Consider the following 25,107-nt stretch of genomic DNA (forward strand, 5'->3'; position numbering starts at 1 on the left):
AATGAAAGAATTGTGTTTAGCTTGCAAAACGCAAGATGACAGTCACTTTTTTCTGCAGAAAGCAGTCACAGAATGCATAATTGTGACCACGCAGGCATCTCGTCCAGAACAATTTACTGTATATGACATGTTTAGCATACTTCTAAATGAGGTGACCAATGTTTTAGACATTAATCTGAATTGTTATTGTTAAACTGATGCAATGAAAATAGGATAAGACGTGTCTACGTAATACATGAGTCTAATTCTGAATCTTGGTGCCATAACAGACACTTTTCAGTTCGTCATTTATAAAGAACCATCATTAATGTCCTGAAATTTGGTGGCTCTGAATTTGATTTTTCTCATGCACATTAGAGTATTGAGATTACCCAGCTTTCTGCTTTTTCCTGGTAATGGCACCTGACATGAATACAACCATTAAACTGACATTAGCATGAGACTGTTTCTATGTCAGATCTTGAGTCATTGATTCCACTGAGAATCTGATTGTGCTAGAATGAATTTTCCTCCTTCTTTTTTTAGCATCCAGTTTTATATCAAATTACCTTCTCATTTTCCCTCACTCATACAAGTTTTTGGTTGCACTGCACTGATTAGTTGCTAGAAGTTAAGGCAGTGTTTTTGCTGATTTTTTTTTTTTTACCTTGTTGTAGTCAAAGTCCTATATATCCTATGTTCTATACCATTCTATAACCTATAACCAATTCTACTGAATAAATTCTGATTCTTCATAACTTGTTTCTAAGGAAACAAGTCACATTTAATTAGGTAGTGACCATGCCTAGGACATATTTGATCACAATATAGAATTAATTGATAATTAGAAAACTACTGTTTTAAGAATAGTGAAAATGAACAAAACACAAGCTTGATTTAAAAAAAACGAGTGGAGGTTTTTCTCTGTGGGTTTATCAGGTTTCACATTTTGTCATTGTTCTAATGTTGTCATATGAAAATATCACTGAAGCTGATTAATAGGTTGGATTTACATCCAAGCTCTAAGCAGTTTATATAAGTGGACTAGAAGTGTATTATGCTTACAAACAATTATTTTGTATGATGTATTGATCTATCAAAAGGGGACAGTGTTGTTCCAAGCAGGTACATCTTAAGAAGATTTGTAGGTTAAATGACAATAACATTTTTTGGTTTTGCAATTTCTTGGAGGTCATTTAGAGTGTTGCTGTAAATAAGAAACACGACAATTTTTTTCTGTAATGAGAGAAAGAAAATGATCTTGTAAGAGACACTGAAACCATGATAATTTCACGCCGTCACACAGCTGGCCAATCACTGTGTAAAGAGGAGTTAATGTAATATTGCCTGTTTTAAAAGGAAATGACAAGACACAACCCTCATTTTCTATCCCCAGCTGCAATTATCACTCACAGAGTGTCTTTAGTCATCAAGGCTCAATAGATGGGCATTGAACATATCTCAGTTGTATAGAACAGTCAGCCTTTTTAGTAATGGCTTTTTGTGTTTGATTATGTAAGATCCTTTAATATATATAGGCAGCTATTTCAGAAACTGATTGCCTACAAGTATTAAAGGTGCCAGATTTAAACTACTTCTTTTCTGTGGCAAACAGGCCTGGATAACCTACTGATTTTAATGACCTGAAAGCTTGTTTCTAATGGGACAACTGGATTTAGTATTGATTATATTTTCAGCACATCTGGTGGTATAGCTTTGTGATTGCCATTGTCACTCACTGCAGATTGAACTAGCCAGCCACATTAATTTCTGTTGGAAAATTAGAGATTCCCATTCACTTATCCACACCCATTATGTTTAGCCTAAATTAGAAGAGTCTGATTGCATTCTCCCTGATGACAAATAAATTTAGCAGTGCATGCTACTTACGCACACGCACGCGCACACACACACAAACGCACAATGTATTCACAGCAGAACCAGTCAATAAACTTGGCCATTGATCAAGAGCTGTACATTGACAGAGTGCCCTCTCTGTCAATAAATGTTGACTCACTTGTACATTTTTTGATACCAGATCCTTTCTTCATAGCATGACGACTGAGCTTGCATTGGAAGTTATTCTCCCAAAACTCTGCAAACCAGATATTTCTTCTGTTATTCTCTAGCGTTCGGCTGATGAAGTAGCGATCGAAACCTGAAATCAAATCCAACAGCACAAATTCAGTTAATGGTAATCCAAAATTTTTCAAAAGTGAACATTAAGAGTTAACCTTTTACTGAGGTGACAAAGGCAATTATCAACACTGTAAAGCCCTGATTTTAAAAATTGTTTTTGTCAAATCTGGTATCTTCAAGGTAGAATGGAGATTACTAAAGGAGGCAAACATACACCAACAATATGCAGTAAAGTGCAAGTATTAATACAGAATTTACTTCAAACTAAGATTTTCTTCAAAGAAAATTTAATATTTTGAGCATTGAGGTAGAGTTTGGCAGTGCAGATACCTTTGATGGACTGTCGTTTGGGTAGAATGGTGACAGCACCCTCTGCCATCTCTTCTTGGTGCAGTATTGGTGAAATTTTGGATCCCCAGCTGTCTGAACCTACCCAGATGAAATGGCCTGTCTGATTGGCCTTCTTAGCTGCTTGAAGGAGACGCCTTTGAAACAAACAAAAAAATAATGTTTACTTGTTCCATAGAAATAATGCTGTTCTCTGATATATTTCCTACACATATGTTCATACTGTGTTTAATCAGGCTGTTTCATGACTAGAGTATTCTAAGACAAAGTTTTATACTCAGGCAGTTTAGCAAAATTGAAAAGCCATCATAGAATCACTATTCCTTCCCAGTGCAGTGGAATTCTTCTTGGCTGTGGCAGAATGATACCCCTGCCACATTTGTCCAGGCTTGTTGCCAATGGATGTAAGTTTGGGGAGTCATAAAAAACTGCCAAGAAGCTCTGCTGCAGCAGCAGAGTTGCATCGAGAAAGCATAGTGACATAAAATTTAAGCACAGCCACCTGGCATGTGAAAAGCTACCAACTCTTACACCAGCCCTTATATAGCACAAAAAGTGTCCACCAGCTTACTCAGATTTTCACAGTGCATGTTGTTTTCGCATGAATTCGAGTTGAAGTAAAACTAGGGTATAATGTTAGCATTTTTTTACCTTTGTAAAAAAAAAGACTTGGCAAGCAGTGACTCATCCAGCTAACTTTGTTTCTTTACTTTAGTTTTATGACTGCGAGGTTTTATATTTGACTGGTAATGATTTTTTCTGAGTCTGGTCTCCCAACATTTAGTGAAATGAGCATGTCTTAAAATGCAATTATGCCCACCATGTAGAAAAAAAGAGAAATCGATTTTTTTTTTTCACTGTCAGGAGATTACAGTAATGGTGATATGAATACACAGACTGAGAAGTATAATATAAAATAATGCAGTATGAAGTAAAGAGGCACTGATTCGCGATCATGAATGAGCACCTACACTTCCTATTTATTTTCACAGTCCAGGTTCAGTTCCAAACTCAATTTAAATGGTATTTACAAGGTCTAAAATCTGAATTATGTTGAAGTAAAAATCTTTATATAGCTAGTTTGCCAACAAATCTGATATTTTGGTTGTTTTTTCTTTGTTACTTGCATTTCTTGCTTTTTGATCACTTGGTCACATTTTACATTAAACACTGCCGTTTAATTTAGTGCTGATGTAAACATATTTATTATAGAAGCACTGCAATTTTATTTACCTGTGGTAAAGTCAAACATAAATTTCAGGTGTTGAAAATGACAAAATGATGCACAAACTAACCAATTAATAAAATTCAATGTTACATTTTTACATCCCATCCATCCATTCGCTTCCGCTTATCCTTTTCAGGGTCGCGGGGGGCGCTGGAGCCTATCCCAGCTGTCATAGGGCGAAAGGCGGGGTACACCCTGGACAGGTCGCCAGTCTGTCGCAGGGCTAACACAGTGACAATTAATTTTATTAGTTTTATATGTATGTATTTACTACATAGGTCATGTTATTTCCACACAGAGTAATCTCTATATTGTGCAAGCATACCTACCTATCTAGACTGTGAAAGGCTACCCAGCAAATATTATTTCTTATACTTCTATGACCTTGAAATAGCAGTGTAATATAATTATTGTATCATATTAAAGGGCTTCATCAAAACCGCACAGTCTCCTATACCTTCTTTGTAGGCAATTTTGGGTTCCTATTAGTCTTCTGAAGGCTCACACTGCCTGAGTTCAAGGATAGAGAAGGCATGCCGTACTGTGATCCCTCTGGCTTTCTGTAATTACTATATATCCAGACTATTACCCGTTATCAGGACCGGATTAAGTCAATGAGCACTGGGACGTCTGCCCCGGTCATTATCAAGAGACTGCCCCAAATCACTGCCCTTTTCCACTGTGAATACACTGGCCTACTGAATGGTTGCAGGGAAACATTTCCCCTTACAAAGCCACAAGTTTTTTTTCTTTCTTAATTCAGCCTACAGCAATTTATTTAATTTAATTCATCTTGATAGTAGATAATACATTGTAATTGATACATTTGTTTCCCTGCAAATAAAAGCAGGGACACTTTTAACATTACTGTTGTATACTGTAATAGTTGGGGACAGCAGAACAGATGCCAAATTGGATTAAAGTGCTTTACCAGGATAGAAGGGATATGGGTGAATGGACGAAATATTCAAAATTATTTTGAAAATATTATCATAAAATGAAGCAAAGTAGTCAATCCCTCCCTGACACACTAAGTATATAAGTACTTGTGATACAGAATCACCATTCATTGCTGCATTAACAAACCTGACTGGTTTTGTTGGGTATGCTGTATGTTGTTATACCCTTTATATAGAAACTCTGGGCTTGCAAAGTAACCTGTACCTGAAAGGGATAAATAAACGTAGCTGGATAAAAAACATTTTGCTGTGAAAGGTTTATATCTTTTTTAGTAAACATATATAATATTTAGATGTACAGACTTATTCTTGATAAAAACTTTGGTGATTCAATACATTTTTACAGTTTACAATTTTCTCCTTCTATGTTTTTTTTCAGTCAAAACAATTCTCTGAAAAAAAGTGCTCCAAGTTACTTTACCGAGCCATTTGTTCAAATACGATTTAATTAAAAATGAATTTCACTTTATCTAACAAATTTTACATGTTACGGCTTGCTCTATAATTACATGTCCAACATGGTTTTTGATGTTGGTGTTAGTACCCACCGTGTGCAGCTTTTTTGTGTATCTCAAACAGCGCTGTGTGAGCTCAGTACATCATGTACGAGTTGGAGCTAATAAATGTTGAACACCAATTACTTTAAATTAAACTATTACAACACAATAAAGAGTGAGGATTGACTGAGTTTATACATAGATTGGCAGAGAGTTGAAAATGAGGAAACAGCAGAGGCTACTCTAAGCAATTATCGGCTACTGCATTAGCATTTTACAGCCGCCAGATACAATTACAGCCCTTTGCATGTTACATTTGTAATATCTTGTTTATATTTAATCACGAGCTTACACAGCATTTTGCTGCTGAGTGGAACAGTTAAGTTGATGTGGTCTGAATGGAGGCAATGCAGTAGTAATGTTTCTGGCCAGGTGCATGCTAGCTACGGCAGATCAATAGTCAATTGACTATACACTCAGCTGAATGGGCTGTAACTGGTCATGGCTGATCAGCTAAAAAACATCTGATTCCGGTAACTAGCAAGTTATTTCATGTATTTCTATTTTAAAATCAGCCATCAGCCATTATATTTTACCAAAATTCTCGAATAAATGTAGATACTCATGATTAGATTTTGTTTTAACTATTTCATTTGTCTCTTGTAGCTATGACAGCATTGGTATAAGACCAAGGGTACTGAGGGACCTCTGATGTTGCACTCAACACCTCTCTGATCCTGTCCTCTATTTCACTTCCTGTGCATTTGAAAATCAGTAATGCATGTCATTAACTTTGCCTTCTTTTTGTGCTTTGCCCTGTTTGCTGATTCTCTATGCTGTTTATTTTTTTCTCTTAGCTATTCCCTCATTCTGACCAGACACAGAGGAAGTTTGTGCTCCCTCACCCACAGTCTGTGAGATTTTTCCTGCTAAAAGTGTGTGGGGGTGGGGGGTTTCCATTCCTCACTATCGCCAAATGTTTTCTAATAGGCTCTCAGTCTGGTGAGCTATACAAAAAAAATAGAATTTTGTTGAACTGAGCATATTCAAGTATAACCAGATTTCAGATTTGTAACTCATAAATATCAGCATCTGAGTAGGACATTATATTTAGAAAGGTAATATAATCAATAAATCTATAACACACATTCTAATACAGTCTGCAGTATTTAACACAGTGGTTCCCAAACTTTTTATGCTGGGCCGCCTTTGTTTCACCAGAAAAATCCCCCCCAGCACAAACCCTCCAACCACACACACCCATATTTTGTTTTCAAACTCCATTGCGGTTTATTTCACAACCCAAACATTTAGTAAACAATTAAACAAAAGTAAACTGCAATAAATTACAGGTAGCAATATAATAAACTACTAACTCTTTTACACTACGTCCACACCTACACAGGTATTTTTGAAAGTGCAGCTGTTTTTATGCGTTTGGGCCTTTTGTCCACACGTAAACGACATTTCGAATCAATTTCGAATCAAATTGAGATTTTTTAAAAGTCAGGTTTTGCGTTTACGTGTGGACGAGGAATACAGAGTTTGTCACGCAACGTCAAAGGTATGTGCCTTTTTTCATGTCACGCTGTGCGCCACGTTATTGTTTACATGAGATGAATTGCAGAATGGCAGAGACAAAATACTGTTACTGTTAACCTTACTATCTTCCGTTTTTACACGCTTACATATACACACACAGTTAATGTCCCTCTATTTTAAAAGGCAGTGTAATTATTTTACGTGTAGCTGGGTTTTTTTTGTTTTTTTTCCTGTGTAATAATATTCAACATTGCTATCAATACATTTTTCAAAAAATGCCTCTGTGCAAAATGGGTTCAAAAACATAAACAACTGTGGGATGCTATTTGTCCTTGATATGAAGCGGGGAACAAATTACAGCAGGATCAGCCTGATATCATTTGTATCCCACTGTAACTTTACTGTATAAAGAGTAGGGGTGCAACAATACTCGTATCGATATTGAACCGTTCGATACAGTGCTTTCGGTTCGGTATGCATATGCATCGAACAATACAAAATGTTTTATTTATTTTATCAACTTGTCTTCTGAGGATGCTGTCTGTGTTGAGCGCTCAGTGGATCTGCGTTCGACTACTCCGCCTAGGCTGCACTGTTGAGCGCAGATCCACTGAGCGCAGTGCAAGCTAGCAAGACAGAAGCTAAGCTCGTTGCAACATGGCAACTGCCTCAACGCTACCCGAAATTGAACCTCCCCCACCCTCTTTCAGATCTGGCGATTGGAACTATCTTGGTTTTCATGTGACGTATGACCCTGATGGTAAGCGCGTCATGGACAAAAGTAAAACAGTATGTCAGATGTGCCACGCAATGCTCAATTGGTGGGAACTAGTGCGTTAGCGCAGTTAGCTTGTTAACGTGTTGACGCTGTCCAACCCCAAGCACGGGGCGATCCGTGGTAACTCGTTAACGGAGATTTGCCGCATTATGGCGTTAATGTCATTTTAACGAGATTAACGCTGACAGCACTAGTGGGAACACAACGAATATGACTGCACATTTACGCCGACATCATCGTAGTGCAAAGACACGTGGAAGCAGACAAAAACAACAAGCACTCATGCTACAAACTTTACCCGAGTCATTTAGACAGCCGTTAGCACGTGATTCTCCTTATGGGGACATGATATGTTTAATATGCTGCTGAGAATATAGCCCAGAAGAAGCGTATAGTATAGCTTTTATTTTGGAAAGAGCCATTTCTCTGTTATAAACTCTTTTCCAAAGATGAGTGATTTCTCGATCAGATAGATTTATTTATTTATTTTTATTATTTTGTTGTTTCAGCAACATTGAATTTAAAAACTGTACTTTTGAATTAAAATATAAATATTTATAATTTTAATAAATGACAAATTAAAAAGACATGAACATTTTTTGTGTCGAAAAAATATCGAACCGTAACACCAAAGTATCGAACCGAACCGTGAATTTTGTGTATCGTTGCACCCCTAATAAAGAGCTAACATCTCCAAAATGTCAGGAGTAGTTAGTAATTACAAGAAGTGTTTGTGAACTAAAAATCAAGAATGTGGGATTCTGTAGGTCCGTGATTTGGAGAGCCCAGTGCGTGCTCCCAACGGGCCCCATACTTTGGGAACCTCTGATTTAATAATAATAATAATAATAATAATAATAATAATGATATATACTTTATTGATCCCCGTGGGGAAATTACTTGTTTTTCTCTGCATTTCACCCATTCACTCAGTGAAGCAGTGGGCAGCCACTAAGCAGGCGCCCGGGGAGCAGTGTGTAGGGACGGTACCTTGCTCAGGGGTACCTCAGGGTAGCCATTCAGTGGATTCAAACCCCCGACCTTCCAATCATGGGGCGGCCACTGTACCTACTGAGCTAATTAGCTAATTAGCCTGCTGATTTAACACATGCCTGCTCGTCGTGCAGCTTTGAATTTCTTGAAGAACTATATCTTTTTTAAATTTATTTCCCATGACATAAAAATAGGTATGTGGTGTTAAGCAAGTGTTAAAAACAGTAGTTGAGATAAGTCTGGATAAACATTATGTTACTTGACAGTACTCAGGATTCTGCTGTACTCACCTGATGTCATCCTCATTGGCAAAGATAATGACTACTCGAGCATTGGGGTTCTCACTCAGCCTCCGGATAATCTTGTCAAACTCTCCAGATCTTGGTTCACGTGGTATTTTCACTGACTGGGAAATGCACAAACCACCTGATTGGGGGGGAAAAAAACAAACAAACAAAACAAAAACAATGTTTCCAAATGTTTCATTAGGAGAACATGTTTACGATGCAATTTAACTCAAATTATGCCTTTGTCTTCTTTTAACCCATATCTTTTTTTCAATCTTCTGGACTTTTTTTTTTATGATAAATGCACTATTAAATGTGCACAGGTGCAATATTTCACGGAATGAGGGATGCAAGGCATTAAAAAAAAGGTTTTCCTTGGACAAAAAGAAGGCATTTTGGAGACGGGACTAACCATCAATTCAGGTTATGATTCTGACAGTGAGACCAGGGGGCAGTAGCATTCGCTACTACATACATTTTCTAACTGGGAACTGTTTCCTTTTGTTCTTGCATTTTTTTCTATTACATGGATTGTTTCAATTAAAAAAAAAAATCTGGTACTTGTCCCAGGATTGTACCACGTTTGAAAGGGAAGTAGAAAAAAAGAAACAGAAATGAAATACGTTACTTCAATTTCCAATTCAGTTAGTCAGATAATTGTTTCGGGGTAATATACAAGATTGTCCTGTGATATTGATTAGTTATCTATTTAGATAATGACCAGCAGCAAAAGCAACTAGCAAATTCCGGCTGTTATATTTTAGGCATAGTGAAGCGGAAAACTGAAACCCTGTTTCAAAATTGGATGCAGTATTGAAATTTGCATCGCTGACTCTTTGAAGCTAATAATTTGAAAAATCCCATTAGCTTATTGAAGTTTTGGCCAATTTGGCCTTTATTTCATCCTAGAAAACAACAGTTTTAATAAAAAAGTTTTAACCACTGAATACATTTCAAGGGTAGAAATTTTGCAGTAAATTTCAAACTCTTTTTACTCCTCATTTATTTACTTTTATTTAAAAAATGTGGACTGTCTTGGTTCTACGTAAAACAAGATGACTGTAATGACACAGTACATGATGCTCTAACGGTTGAATGACAGTGCAGCTGCTTAGTGCTGTGCAGGTGGAAGGATTATTCTTTTACCACTTGGACACATACAAATAGTTTAATGAAATTTCCCCTTGTGGGACTAATAAAGGTATCTCATCTTATCTTATTTTAACATTCAACTGGTGACAATTTGTTCCTGTAATTTGGTGATTTTCATGTGTTCAATGCACAAAGATTTTTTTCTATCCTTGGCTCAACTCTCTCATGCTGGTGTACACCCTGTCATCAATTTTTTTTAATGTAATTTTTTGAGAGGTTACCAGAGTGACAGATAACCACTTATTGTCACACCAACATTTTTTTTAGAATCACTAATCAACCTAATAAAGAGGCCTTTCTCAGATTCAGACCTTCTTGCTATGAGACGTTCAGTCTCACAGCAGATTTAAACCATGTAACTAGACTATCACATTAGTTTGGTTTGTTAGTTAGTAACAGCTTTCCCTTTCCTAGTTTATTCCATGGTAAATGGACTATAATATAATGTTTTTTTACTCCGACAGCACTTGAAACGCTTTCTGCACTACAAGCTGCAATCACAGACACATGCACACATGCAAACCCAAATGGATGAATAAAGCGCTACTTGTGTTTCTTTAGCTTGCCCGAAGACACTTTAACATAAATTATAGATGTAGAAACTGTAGATCAAACCACTAACCTTCTTAACAGCAAACAACACACTCTAACTTCTGAGCCACCAAAAAAAAAAAGAAACGCAAAGAAAAGAGATTTATGAGATTAGAATTGTGTATTAACTGAGGACTGTAAAGGGTGAATCCATTTCATCAGCAGCCATGATGAAATTGCAAGAATGTGGGAATGGCTGATGGGTTTTGCCAAGGAAATTATCATGAAAGAATATATGTACCAATTTATAGCTACAGCAATTCTCCATGGATCAATTTAAAGAGCATCCACACCTTCTTACATTCTATTGAACACAAATCTAAAGGCAAGAGGGGATGTCCCCTGGTTACCAACAAGCTAAGGCTGTTTAACTCCCAATGCAACATTTCAGGATAATTGTTTTGTCACCCTGCCAAAATGCCACGGAGAATATGCACATGCTAATGAATTTCCCTTTCGGGACCCAGTACAAAGCCCACCCAATGAGCAATCAATGCAGAAATAATACCCCCCTAGTCCAGTTCATGGCAGTCATACTCACACCATAAAACAAAACCTGCCCCTGCTCAGTTACTAATAGGTTGTGAAAGTGGAAATATCAGTAAAAAATAGAGGATGCCACGAAATGAATGACGTTGGGCTACTTGACTCATGGTTACAAAAAGTCACATTTGGTTAAGTCAAACGGGAGATCAGTCATTGGCTTGCACTATTGTTTTATTTTATCCTGGAGAAAATATAACAATGCTGTTCTACTGAAACCTTTTCTTGTTTTTCATGTATAGATTTCTGCTGGTCATGCATGTCATGAGTGCAACACAGCAGTTCCGGCTTACATTTAAATTCCCTTTTCAGTAAATGGATTAGAAGTTCTTTTACTGGAGAAACAGATTCATCCTGTTGTGTGCACTGGTTGATGTCTTGTTGTTAAGTAATGTTTCCTTCTGCACTCAAGCAATAGTTCAATCAAATCTGAACATCTAATTTACTTGTTTTTACATGCCAAAAAAGCACAACTTGAATATCACAATTAACCGAGTCATCATTTAGTAATCTGGAATTTCAAAGCTTCCAAAGCAGATGGCATTATACTCCACATCATCATAACACTCCTAATTTATATTTTAGGCAGGTGAAGTTAAGTTTATTTATTTTACGCTTTGGCTTTTGAGCACGTTGTAAGGTAGGTTTCTCTGTGAAGAGTAATGATTACTCAGGCAAGGTGGCATAGGCATGTTTTCAAAGCCATCTGTTTGCTGTCTGGTGTTGCAAGATTACACAACAAACTACTTTATCAAGCCAATAAAACTTTGTGAGCAGTTAGAGCACACTGCTCACAAAGTGATCTGGAAGACTTTCTTTAAACACGTTTCACATAGTTGTTCAATATTGATTATAGTAGCGAGCAATACTGGCTGTTCTGTTGTTGCCAAAATCTGATGTGAAGTTATGATATTGTAATATTTCTGAAAATGTCTTCTCAGTAAGCCTTGTTAACCAAACTGTCATCAGTCTGTTTAGTCAGTATAACTGCAGTCCTAGAAGTAAATCTTGTAGATAACCACTGGGCAAGGTTAGTGTACTAGCCTGAATAAAAGGGCGAGTTCATTATGTAATAGTGGAGTGACAGATCTGTGTTTAGATGTGTTTAAGGAGAGGATTTGGAGTTTGTAGTAATGTTGACAGGTTGTCAGTCCATTTTGGTCCATTTATAGTTTGTCTTTAAGAGTAGGTTTTCACTAAAAGTAGTTAGTGTTCTGAATCTGCAGGAGATTCAGATGGCTCCTGCTATGTGTTTTACTGTCATGGAGGAAATGCATTCTTTATGAGCATGAAGAAACCTGACTGTTGCCGATGATGAGCTCTGTCCTCAGTTTTAACAAAAAGACAGAGTCAGAGTTACACTATGCAATTTTAAAAACTGAAATGGCATTGCTGGCTTCAATCAGTACTGAAAGTAGTGAACCATGAACCTCTAATGGTTATTCACAGTCTCTCTTTGTGCTTCCCATCCTGTAGTTTTAATCATGGATCTACAAAGGTTAATGCGTGTAAATCTAGGGTTGTTTTAGTGAACGGTAAGTGGAATCAAATATTTAGAAGTATGTAGGAAAGGTTGTACAGTATGTTATAAGTCATGATATTTACGTATCTTTTTACAAAATAAAAGCTCCTGACGGTTCAGTCTTTGATTAAAGTGAAACAGAGGTTTATCTGCGTAACTCGCTGTCGTTACACTCACATCACATGGGAAATTTTGCAGCAGCTCGGCTCTCAGAGACTCTATCAATCATTAGACTCTATGTCTTTGCCTCACTGGTACTTCAGTCCCCCATTCCCACAACATCTGCTATATCGAAGCAGAGCACTCATCCCTTCCTTTTCTTCTCTTCTCACATCACAGTGGCAGGCTGCAGCATTGTTTAACTTGCACAGAGAATACCAGAAGGACCGGACGTGCACAAAACTGGGTCCTCCACGGGGCCACTGGTGTAACTCTGTTAGCGCTAGGGTACACATGGCAGTTTATTTCACCACTGATTTATCTATGCATTTGATTTTTTTCCTCTTTATTTTTCTTTTTACTACTGTTATATAACATGACTAAAGATATGGTTATTTGACTAATATCTTTAGTCATGGCTCAAATCCTAAGACGGAAGCAGCCACTGAGCAAGATACTTTTTTTTTATTTTCCAAAAAGACTATAGACTAATGCAGAGAAATATATTTATATATAAATATATGATTCAGCTATGCCAGGCAGTTCATGAATGGTATTTTTACACAACCTAAGTGGCTTTTAATTGGCCTAATTATAGGTCTTGCTTATTGCAAATTTTATATTAATATTATTAAATTAGACCAGTCTCTACAAGAATCAGATTTTTCAATAAACTACTCGCCTGATTCCATCTTGCTATCAGACAGGATGTAGTTAGAGGGATGCCTTGAAGGACTGGCCCCTTCTTATCTGTACACCACTTTTCAACACTTTCCTTAAACTCAGCAAGCTGACCAACAACATGCAGAGACAGTTATGAAATAACTAAATGCAACTGTAGAGTAATCCTATGAAAACGATGAAATGTACTTCTCCAGGTACATATTGAATTATAGTTACATTTTATTGTTGGCTACATTAAAACTACCTGTACAATAACAATCAGTGAAAGAGCGAAAGAGACTGAACTGCTGGGTTTCAACACCAAACACTGACCTTCAGTGTTGTAACTGTCCTGATGAATCTTTCAAATGTTCAAATACACGCCAGATGCAATGCTCCTACTTCTGATGCAGCTACTGTGAAAACCTTCAAGAGCTGTATGTGTTTCCTAACACTTATCCTATACAATTCTCAACTTCTGAGCCAAATTGAAAAATCACCTCTAAAAATATCCGTTGCTCAGGAGACTGCTGATCTCCTCTTGTGTCTTCCACTGTCAGCTCTGGTCTCTGTTCCCTTAATAGTTCGGAACACTAATATTCCCTCTCATTTGACACCCGTGGGAAAAACGTTGCTCCCATGAACATTAAATATTCCCCACCATCATAGCTGATTGCAGCTCAGCTCATGTGGCTGGTGAAGAGTAGCACAGAAGCGCACAAAATAGCCCCAGGCTGGCAGCGTGACAAAGATGCAGGTACATAAACACTAAGTTTATTGGGATGCCCTAACCAAACAGACATCATTTTCATATGGAGGATAGAAATACACAAGGAAAATAGAGAGAAATATCACCAAACTAATTTTTCCTCTATAGTTTTAACGTTGAGCCGATTTCTATCAATGGATACTTGACAGTTTTTTCAGTGTTAAATGAATACATCAACACCCTGGGTGCTTTGTTGCATGGCAGCAAATTATTTATTAGGCTACATACACAATCAGTTAATAATTACAAAACCAGCTTGAGTTTCTCAGAGCTTTGAAATCCCATCTGCTTTGAACAGCAGTGTTGTTCCATTATTAGTTCTCTGTATAGCCATGGTGCTGACCAGTAGTCTCTAAAGATCAGCAATGCTCTGCCTCCGTAGTGTGATCACGGTGGTTTACGTCAACCAGATAATGGCACATGAGATGAAAGAATTAAGAAACTTAAAAAAAACAAAACCAGCCCATGGTGATACCTGTACACAGAGATTAAAAAAAAATACCCCATTGATTTAGTAAATTGTAAACAACATGATTTATGCAAATCAGTTCACCAGAAGCCTGCTATAAACTGGCAAAGTGTCCTGCTTTTAAACCGGCGCAGTGAGAGAAAATGGATGGATGGAATTGGTTCTAAGCTAGAAAAAGAAGAGTACAGGTAGAATCGTGACCATTCAGTGGTGTAAAATGTTACTATAAATGAGCTGCAGCGCTTTGTTATTGGTACATTATCTCTTTTTACAGATAATGTTTCTCCTGTCTTATCAGAATGCAGTGAGTGAGTGTGAGGGAGAGAAGCACTGGGAAGAGAAAGAGGGAAACCTCGCACTGAAATCATTAAGGGGACTGACCCTGCTTGAAAAGGCTCACATTCAGTCCCATGTTAGAGCAACCACCATGCTAAAGTGTCCTGGAGCAAGACTCTAAATCTCCCACCCCAAAGTCCCTGAGGTGCTTTTCTGTCACTGATGCTGTGCACTCACCTCAGTGTGCAGGTCTGACGGGATGAAAGGAAATGAATTTCTCTTCAGGGGTTCAATTACAGTATAATATCCCATTATAATTATTATATACTGCAGAGCTGCAGAGATGGCCCAGACTAACAGATTTCTTCCATTTTTGCTATTTTCAGTAGATTGGGTGAATTAAAGACAACTCCTGCCTGTACCAGGTGTAAAACATTACAAAGGAACAACATGTTGACTAAGTGTATACGCGGTACATGACAGAGACTGCACATGAACATGAATGGCTTTTTTATTTGGGGGAAGAAGATGAATGGCCCCTATTCCCTATCTATCAATGCAATTTGTCTTGATTATGGCAAGCATCTGTGCCATTTTTCATATCTAAAGCTTTTATCTGCCCCATTTCATAAAAGCAGTCTTAGTTATTATACCTATATGTGGTTGTACTGTATGTGTGTGCATATACACATTGTTTCTTCTTTTAAAATTCATTTCAGACGCAATGATGTCTTTTTGCTCCGTCTGGATAACTCATCAGGTTATTATCGGGGAGCAGCTTTGGGCTAGATTTTGTGACGAGTCCTGGCTTCACTATTGTGTACTGCTGGGAAAATTAGGCTGAACTGTTTTTTGTGTGAAGCTCGTGCGAATCAAGTTCCCCCTCTCAGATTTCAGTGAACACATGCTCTCTGTCTGACTTTTCTGTCAGAGTAGATAAATATCTATACTGGAGAACAGTAGATATGTACTAAGAGACCATAAAAATAGACAGTCCTGTACTGTAGATATTTTATACAAATATGTCCCAGAGTGCCCTGGGCCAGGACTCTCCAGGAACAGTGCCAGGACACCTGGCCCAGGGCACTGTTCACATAGAGCAAAATGAATACATTAGTCAAACAAACTGAACTTTGGGGGTCAAATGTGCTTGGACACTGCACACATACCCTAGTGTGAGTACACCCACAGTTTCTTTAAACCAGCTGTAACAACTGGCAAATATGATTAAAAGGTTTACACACAGTACAGAGTTTGCTATGTCTGTGCCATAGGACAGTTTTCCATTACCTAGCTTTTCAAAACACTTTAAAACACTATCTTTTAGTTCAGGTATAACTTGGATAGATGAAACAATGTCGTGTACTCCCTGGCCAAAGTCTTCCAGATAAAACATGTCATTTGAGACATGATGGATATGTCAGCTTGGACTTATGTTAAAATATCAGTCCAAACCCTGAAGCATCATGTTGATTCAATTAAGTAGCAGAAGCCACAGCAATGTGCCAGGTCTTTTTAACATTTTGAGTTCTTGATTTTTCAACAACCCAGTAGCAATAGAGTTGCTAATCTATGCCATGTTACTAAAATGGTACTGTTGGATATTTGGGTATCAAAGAAGCATAAGATGAAACAAAATGATAGAAAGCAATTTCCCAGATTGCTGTGTAGTCTTATAATGGGTTTCAAATATACTCAAGGGGATATGCTCTGATGTTAATTAGAAAGACATCTGCATGGTGGTGTGTGAAATTAGATTGGATTAAAGAAGACTGTGGTGTATCTTCCTGTGTTATGTACTTTCTATAATGATAGTATACCACAAGACACCCCAAATAAAATATGTTGTAATCTAAATGGGATTTATCAAAAAGCTATATTCACATGCCACATATAGATACTGAAACATGTTTTTAAAAAAGCCTATATGAATTTATTCATGTAATGTTGGCCAGTACATTCTACTTTCGCATGACAGATCTGGCAGCATTTGTACTGGACATCAGTTTTGTTTTTTTACAGAAACTATTTGATGTATTTGATGGCTGTAGTTATGTTTGATGTTGCATGCTTTTCCTTTTTGTAACAACGCGAAATCTAACCCTGCCACACATTTATTGTTAGAATTGTAGTCAGCAATGAAATGTGTCCTGCTTTTCTTTTAATGGTTACTTAGGCACGTTATAAAGTATTATATGCTGTTAAAAAAGAAAAAAGAAATAAGAAATTGTAACATAAACTAGTTTTTATGTTATAATATCCATTAGAATATTTTTTGGGGGGTGAATTCAATTTGGTGAAACAGCAGAGGGATGTTCGGAAACAACTTTGACCAACTGCATGACAAAAATTAGAATTAAAACGTTTTGCACACCATGTCGAATCAACACATTGCCCCTTTGATTCACTTAATTCATGATATTCCATTTAACTGGTGCTGTACATCATATTGATTATCAAAATTCATACACTAAATAGTCTAAACTAAGATGATTAACCTGGTACAGGTACAGATATATATTTTATTTCCTAAATATCAAAAAGAAGGTATAGAAAGAACCAATTTGCAGGGGCTGTACTCTCAACTAGTGGCTAAATTGACTGCAAGGCTCTAATCTTTGGCCTCTATTACAACGACAACAACAAAAAAGGTCCACTCAAACTTGTATTGATGAATCTGCTAACAATCTGTGAAAGTAGTATTATATAAGGCCACAGCATGGTGGAACTTTTGTTACACTCCGGCCTCTAAGCTGATGGATCAACTGAAAGTATTTGTTGACATGGCTATTTTCTTAAGCCAAATGGCAACCAGTACTGGTCCAACATCTGTCAGCAACTTTGCTCTGATATCAGCACACTGTAAGTCCCGGAGGGAAGTGGACACACTCTATATTTATCTCCACAGTGCAGGGGAAGCTCATGGAGGGCAAGAGGGCAGCAGTGACAGAACATGCTATTTTGTACATATTATTCATCCCACACTGTTTCTTCAAGTTAGTGCGTGCTGTAAACATGCAGTGCCTCCACTGCAGTGTACTTTTTAAAGAAAGCACAAGATGTTATAAAGGGTGGGAGGTATAAACATGGACGAAAAACACTTTGACCTTGTTCAATAAAAGCATCATTGAAATAACTTATTAATGCCTTTATTCATTATTTATAAGTAGGTTATTCAGTGTTTAGGGTCAATGTTAGTGGTGTACCCACTGAATCAGAAAGATGTGCAACAAAAGGAAGATGTACTGCTAAGAATATTTATTTTTATTTTCCTCTGCATTCGTTTTACATTATTTATGAAATCATGTAATCACGGCACTTGCAATGTCAAGTCAATTTAGTAACAATTATCAGATATCAAATATTTTGTGGTAGGGCTTTTGATCTATTTGAAATTTAAAATATATTCATAAGAACCCTAGTTTTACGTTTCAGCACATCCATTTTTTTTAGAAATATGTTTTGAAATGTTATTGCTACTGGAACAAGCGAGAGCACTGTTTATTGACTACCATGACATACATTAAAATGATTATTTCAACTCGGTGGTGTAAGCACAAATGATTTGTCTGCGTCAGCAGGAGGTTGAGAAATCCAACACTGTCCTATTTTTCAGCAACTGTGAAGTTCTAAATTGTATCAATCTGAGGGTTTTTTTTTTTATTATTATTATTTTTCCATATGCAGCTGACAATTTGACCGAAGGTTGCATAAATCCATACGTAGATATTTGGGTAATGTGTTTCTACTCTTTAGAAAAGAACTTTGTCTTATTTTTAATTAAGCAGTTTTGCTGAATAGCATGTCGTCTAGTGAGTTCCCAGATCTTGAATAAAAAGGCTCTGGGGTAACTATGAGTTAGATTTGAGAATGACTGAATGACATTTTCTTTCTGAGTGCAAATGATTTATAAATCAAAGGCAGGCCTCTAAGCACTGTGAAATGAGGTTTTCTGCACTGTGGTAAAATGAGTCACCTGACAAACACGGGACTTTCCTCTTACTAAGGAGAATCTGCATAGCATGTCTCCTAATGTGAATATATCTCTAAGCCAAAGATGAAGAGTTTAAAGTATGCACTGCCTCCTCTTGCAAGGCAAACATTAATGGTGCTCTCTAATCATGAGTGGGTTTGGGTGAAGAGCTACAGAAGGCCTTGAGGGGCATATTCTTATGTTTTCCAAGAATTTCTGAAAATGATCCCGCACCTACACACACTGTTAGACTATGTAATCGGTACACGCTTCAAAATGAAATAGTGGTTGACATTCTGTCTTTTGGCATATAATCGTAGGTTATTTTGATCCTTTGGATGTCATAAATGGTGTGTTTGGTTTGCTTTGCTTTTCAGGAGCAGGTGCAGCACATTTTCATTGGTTAATTTGTCTATAAATTGTGGATTTCTTTTCTACTAAATTACACTATTTCTGATAAGAATTAGATACAGAAGGACTAGAGGCACAGTAATTAGTAAAGTGCTTGATTATTAGACAATACATTGACACTGTTCTGTGTGTCAAATGTGACTGAGTATGTATAGGGTTTGGCTATGAGAAAGCACTGCTTGTTTTTAACAGTTTTCTCCAAGACACAATTACTAATAAACAAGATTTCTAATGAATAAAAAATAGTCCTCTCCTACTTCCTGAAGAGTTAGCCTTATATTCAGTATTACTAAGTATTCACATTAACAGAAAATTTTACATGATAAAGTACTGTGTTACATTTGCAGTTCTATTTTCCCCAAGAAAAGATAAGAGGAATCAACACACGTATCATGATAGTATTAAAAAGCACAGATGTACTGTAGGTTTAGACATGTCTTTGAATTTGTTACTTAAAAGCAAATCAGGTTTCTACCCTTGAGTAAATGCATTATATTTTGTAGCTCTTATAGATAGTGCAAAGTGCTCTTTTGTAAGAGATTTCAGTCTGAGAACATCAGTGAAAAGTGATATAAATAGAGATCTGCTTCTGGTTTGGTACATAAGCCCATTACAAATGGTCAAATATTTTCAGAATTATATTTCAAGTGACAGAAAATGTTACATATCCTTGCTTCTTTCAGAAATGTGCAGAACTATTAAAGTATGTTATGGTTCAAAAGTATACCCTAACACTGCAGCAGGACCCATCTACCTCATCTTTTTTGTAATTAAGCAGCTTTACTTTATATTGGCTGAGCCCAAGACTTGCACCTTCTCCGTGATGCAGTGATAAACTATTCTCAGATAAGTATACCCCATTTTCTAAATTTGCTTTAGCATCAGCATATTGGTCTAAATCTTTATACTTTCACAATGTGGAAAATGTTAAATTTCTCCATGAACAATTGGTATCTCTTTATTAACTCACTCACTCATTTTTAATAAAATCCACAAAATGTGTTCGTTTGCCAATTATGCAAACTTCTAAACTTTTAAATGCATGTCCAGAAAAAAATTTGTGAATTGCACAACTTCACTTTTCAGTGCCAGTAAAGTATTAGATATTGTAACTGAGAAACTTTAACCCGATAAAGAGAACCGACAGATTGTGTTTTGTGGCATCAGTGAAAGTTTGAGATATTCTGCAATGCAGGGTTGGCAATTCTCTGTGACATGATAGAGATAAAGCACATTATGCAAATACAAGATCAGTGGCAAAGTCTTGACAATCGTTCTCTCTCTGCGCACCTGCAGCTAAAACCCTTCATTGATTTTCAGTCTGAGGAATCAAGTTCCAGGTGGTTGAAAGTAACATAAAGCATCCTTTGAAAATGTAGTTGTGACAGCTGTAAAGGCATGAAATCATTTGCAAAGTGGTGCAAAGTGCTAATCAAACAAGGTAATGAACAGTGGAAAATAGGGAAGTGCTAAGTAGACAGAACAGCATAACAATGTAACTAAATTAAAATTGTCAAAAGCATTTGGAAATCCATCAAAATGTTACAATATGAGTTTAATGAAATTAGATAACTTCATTTCTATATCTGTTCAACATGATTTATGTATGAATCCTGAAATCTAAATGTAGCCTTTGAATGGTTCTGTGGCCTCTAGTCTTGTTGCCTTTGGCCATTTAGTGCTGATAAGGTAGTTTAAATAATTTCAATAGGTGAACAGTGCTGGGGTTTCAAGTATAATACCAAGGACATGGGTGGATGTACAGTTTACGAGAAAAATCCCCTAACGTTTTCTTTTACCCTCGGAAGCCCAATATGGCACTCATCAGAACTTAACAAGGCCTGAAGTGGAAGGAGCAGCTGTCTAAGTCCTCTTAAGGATTTCCTGTGTTTGACATGTTAAACCGGGGGTGCAGGAATATGTTCCTCCCTTGCGTCTTTTCTTCCTTCCGGTCTTCTGACTTCCTTTCTTCCACACATTGTATAATTGGAATAGTACACTTTATAATGCAAAGCTATAAATTTACATAATGCTGTCATCTGTTTTTCTGAATTGATTACCTGTTCTAGTAATTCTTACTATCACAGCAAAACAAAGCTGTATTAATAAGAATCAATTCATTAAACAGACTATAGTATTCTGTCTTTGTCATAGTGATAGCTTAATTATAGCCATAGTATCATAAAATCATAAGGTGAATTTACATAAGTAAGTAATAGCCTGTGTTTATTGAAACATTTTCAATATTATTGAAAAACTCTTCTGACAATATTTTTCTCACGGCTTTTCAGGTTAATGAGTATTCAAATCACTCCTCTTGACATTTCCCTCATGACAAAGGGTGCAGTACGCAACTCTCATTTCTAACATTTGCATAATCCCCCTGTCATCCTGCGCTGTGCTATATTTGCTGCCCTTTTCCTCTGCTTCTACTGTCATTTGCAAGGAAATCTGATTAATTACAATTTTATACTATCCATTCAATTAATTGCAGATTGCAATGTCAGTGTCCAAATTTAGGAAAAGTAAAGCCCCCGCCATATGGGGGGCAGGGGGAAGAAACGTTGTCATACTGACATTTAAGGTTTCGTCTTGTAGGCTTGCTTCAGATGAAAAACAAAATAATCACCTTTCATTTCAAATACTGGGACCGTCTGATTCCATAATACTCACTAAACTTGATTATATAAAGGATGCAATAAATAGGTATACAATATCCACTGAAAGAAAATGGCACTTCTTTTCACAAGGTGAGAATAAACTGACACAGAGTGCACCTTCCATTACTATAGAAGACCTGCGCTCTCTAATAAGGACACTAGAGGAATAGCAGCTTTTCGGACAGAATCACAAACACAACAAAATCTTGTGAAGGACCAAAGACTTGTGCATCAAGGACGGTCTTGCATTTCAATGGTGTCTATAACAAGGCACCGTACTTTTATCCCTCTTTTCTTTTAATCATTTTCCATAATGACACTCCAGCCTTAATCCCAAGAGGCAGTTTGAGACAAAGGATATGCCCAAATGAAAACAGCTTTTGGAAAACAGCTCTGTGTCTGAAATGATGGAAGTTTTCAGTCACAGTCCAGCAACAGCAGATGAAATGGTTGCCTGACATGCTGTCATTTGACAAACTGTCCTGATGATGACACTGTTTATCATGCCCAAACAGGGGCTGACATAGTTATGAGGCTCATGCAAACAGGTCCTGCATGTGACATTTGAATAGTCTAGCGTTAATATTTTATGCCTGAATCTTTCTTCTGCTGTGTCTCCTTACAGTGAAAATAAAGTAGTGAAAAAAACAAAAGCTTTCTTCTTCTTTTATTATATTATTTGTCATTTCAGAATATAATGTATTTCAGCATGACTAAACAAATTCCTGAGTGGCCTTACTTTGCAGAAACTGTGAGTTACTCTTTGTTCAAAATTAAACTTTGAGATTTTAACCAAACGTGGTCTAAAATTTGCTCTTCATAACTTTTAAAGAAGTGGCATGGTTACATGAAGGGAAGTAGCCTGTTTGAAGCTGCTTAGGAACTATTTCCCCTAGTGCAGTTAATCTAGGAAGAGTAATATGTGTTGGTTGGTAAACAACAAATATTTCAACAGCTACTGGGTGGATTAGCACAAATCCACTGTCATCATTGGAGTGAAACCCACTCACGCTGGCAATCTCCATACTTAACATTTATTATTATATTGTGGTTGATACTTGTAGGAATATCTTGACAACTATTTTAGTGAGTGTGCAATGAAATTTTTATTAGATATTTATGTCGTCTGTGTATGAATCCCAATAATTTTGGTCATGATCTCACTTCTCATTTCTTTGGACTGGCATCAATTTAGTCAGGGGCATAATTTCCAGGGGGGTTAGGGGGTAATCAGACCCAACCAATATAACACCCCCCCACCCCCCACCCCCCAAATAAAATTATGAATTATCTTGCATAAATAAGCAGTTGTTTTTCTTTACTCATTTCAGGTATTACCAGATTTATTTACGCCGATTTACAAATTATAAATTATATTATAATTATATTATATCGCCGATGTATTTAGTTGATTACCAGATTGCCTAGCATAAATAGTATTGACAACACTGTATAGTGGTTTATTTATGTAATGGGTTTTAATTTTTATTCTAAGAAGCATGAAATAATCACAGAATGGCTAGCATAGCTGAAGCTTGATAAAGTCAACATATTTCGTGTGCTCAATCAGAAATTGCATTACTGTAACTAACAAAGTTTCACATCAATGTAACACAAAACAAAATAAGGAGTAATTCACAAGTCCCAACATGTTTTTAGCATCTACAATTCTTACCTATGAAAAATAGAAGTCATGGCCTTTAATAATACTATTTCTCATTCAATGCAATTGTAATAGAGGTCTTTAACTTTCTATTGATTACTTTCACAATTATACATGAATCATCCCAAAGAATCTTACAGTGAAATTACCTGGACCCCAGAAAGGATATAGAAATACTCATGATGTTTGAATGATAGAACAGTAAATGTACCTCTCTTTTAGAGGTTGTATTACCAAAGTGAGAGAAGGATTTGCAAATGTGTTATGTGGTTATTAAAAATTGACTTCATGATGCCTTTTTGAAGAAGAAAAAATGTTGGAAGTAGTAGATGCTGAAAGGAGAGCTGATATGTATGCAATATGGTTTTGACTGCGTAGATGATCTGTATGCACTAGATGCAATAAATGCAAACTACTGGAAAAGCTACTGGAAATGACTTTTTTAACACAGTAAAAACAAACAAACATAGGTCTGTGAAGGTTCTCAGTCATCCAGGTCATCGTAGTCAAAGGAGCTTTGACCATTAGCATTAGCAGCTGTGGATATTCTATAATCTTCACTTTGATTTCAGACTTCTGGGCCATCTGGAAAGGATTGGTCTTCTTGTATATTAGCGTCATTAGGCATGTAGTAAACAATTGCATGCATTTACCTGTATTGCCCTGCATTGGCAGAGTGTTATTCTTTGATTTGTTGCGACAGAAGCAGAACTCTAAAGAGGCTGTTAAAACTGAATATAGGAGACTCCTACTTGATGAAGAAAGTCTAGATATTTCATGTGAAACTGAACAGTCAGTTTGAAGTTCGTTGTGAAATTGAATTTTGTTCGATTCAGTTGTAAATTTTGCCTAGTAATACTAAAACGATGCTGTCATTTGAAGCTGTTTTTAAGGCACCTTTTAGAATTTGGCCTTTATTTTGTTAGTGGCATAGTGACAGGAAATGAGGGAGGTAGACCAGCAGGATAACACACAGCAAATGACCCCAGGGAGATATTTGATCAGTGGTTACATCAATAAAGGGATATGCACACATGTGGTATATACCCTAACCGCTCTGCTATTGGAACCACAAGAAGCATTTCAACCCATCTCAACTCAGTTCTCATCTTACTGTACAAAGAAGGCCAAGGTTAGGTGAAATGCATGCCCATTCTTGAGGATCTCTTAGTTGTGCTCACCCGCTTGTAGTTCATGCTTGCTTTCACAGAAACAGTAAAGGTTATTTCCTTTCTGATAAGTCCAGCCAGTCTGATCAAATGCTGTGTGAAATCAGTTTAATTCAGTTTCCTCTTGAAAGTTCAGTGAGCTTGGATCAATGATACCAGATTATTTCACAGTAGGACCTTGTGTTATCAAACATCTAACACAACACTTTAGCACCTGTGCCGCTGCTTCCAGCTCTACCAAATCATCCAACACACACGCGCGCACACACACACACACAAGTAATCCCAGGACTTACACTCCTTTGAATACCAAACAACAATGCATTCGTTCACTTCT

The 25,107-nt window shown here is 36.8% G+C and overlaps 1 protein-coding gene across 4 annotated transcripts in view; it reads right to left on the minus strand.

The window, feature by feature from the left end:
• LOC309696525 (metabotropic glutamate receptor 4-like) overlaps nt 1–25,107 on the minus strand; it is a 210,765-nt gene that overhangs the window by 36,506 nt on the left and 149,152 nt on the right. For 3 of the 4 annotated variants that reach the window (XM_082517784.1, XM_082517783.1, XM_082517785.1), the window contains 3 exons: nt 8,754–8,889; nt 2,449–2,603; nt 1,997–2,137 (listed from right to left, as the gene is read on the minus strand). In XM_082517784.1, the coding sequence (XP_082373910.1) occupies nt 1,997–2,137; nt 2,449–2,603; nt 8,754–8,889 (432 nt within the window). Of the gene's footprint in view, nt 1–1,996; nt 2,138–2,448; nt 2,604–3,761; nt 3,899–8,753; nt 8,890–25,107 lie in introns of those variants that run through there. The other variant, XM_082517786.1, reaches the window with a different exon arrangement.

Source organism: Aulonocara stuartgranti, assembly GCF_965226115.1.
Source record: "Aulonocara stuartgranti genome assembly, chromosome: 20".
Taxonomy (NCBI): Eukaryota; Metazoa; Chordata; class Actinopteri; order Cichliformes; family Cichlidae; genus Aulonocara; species Aulonocara stuartgranti.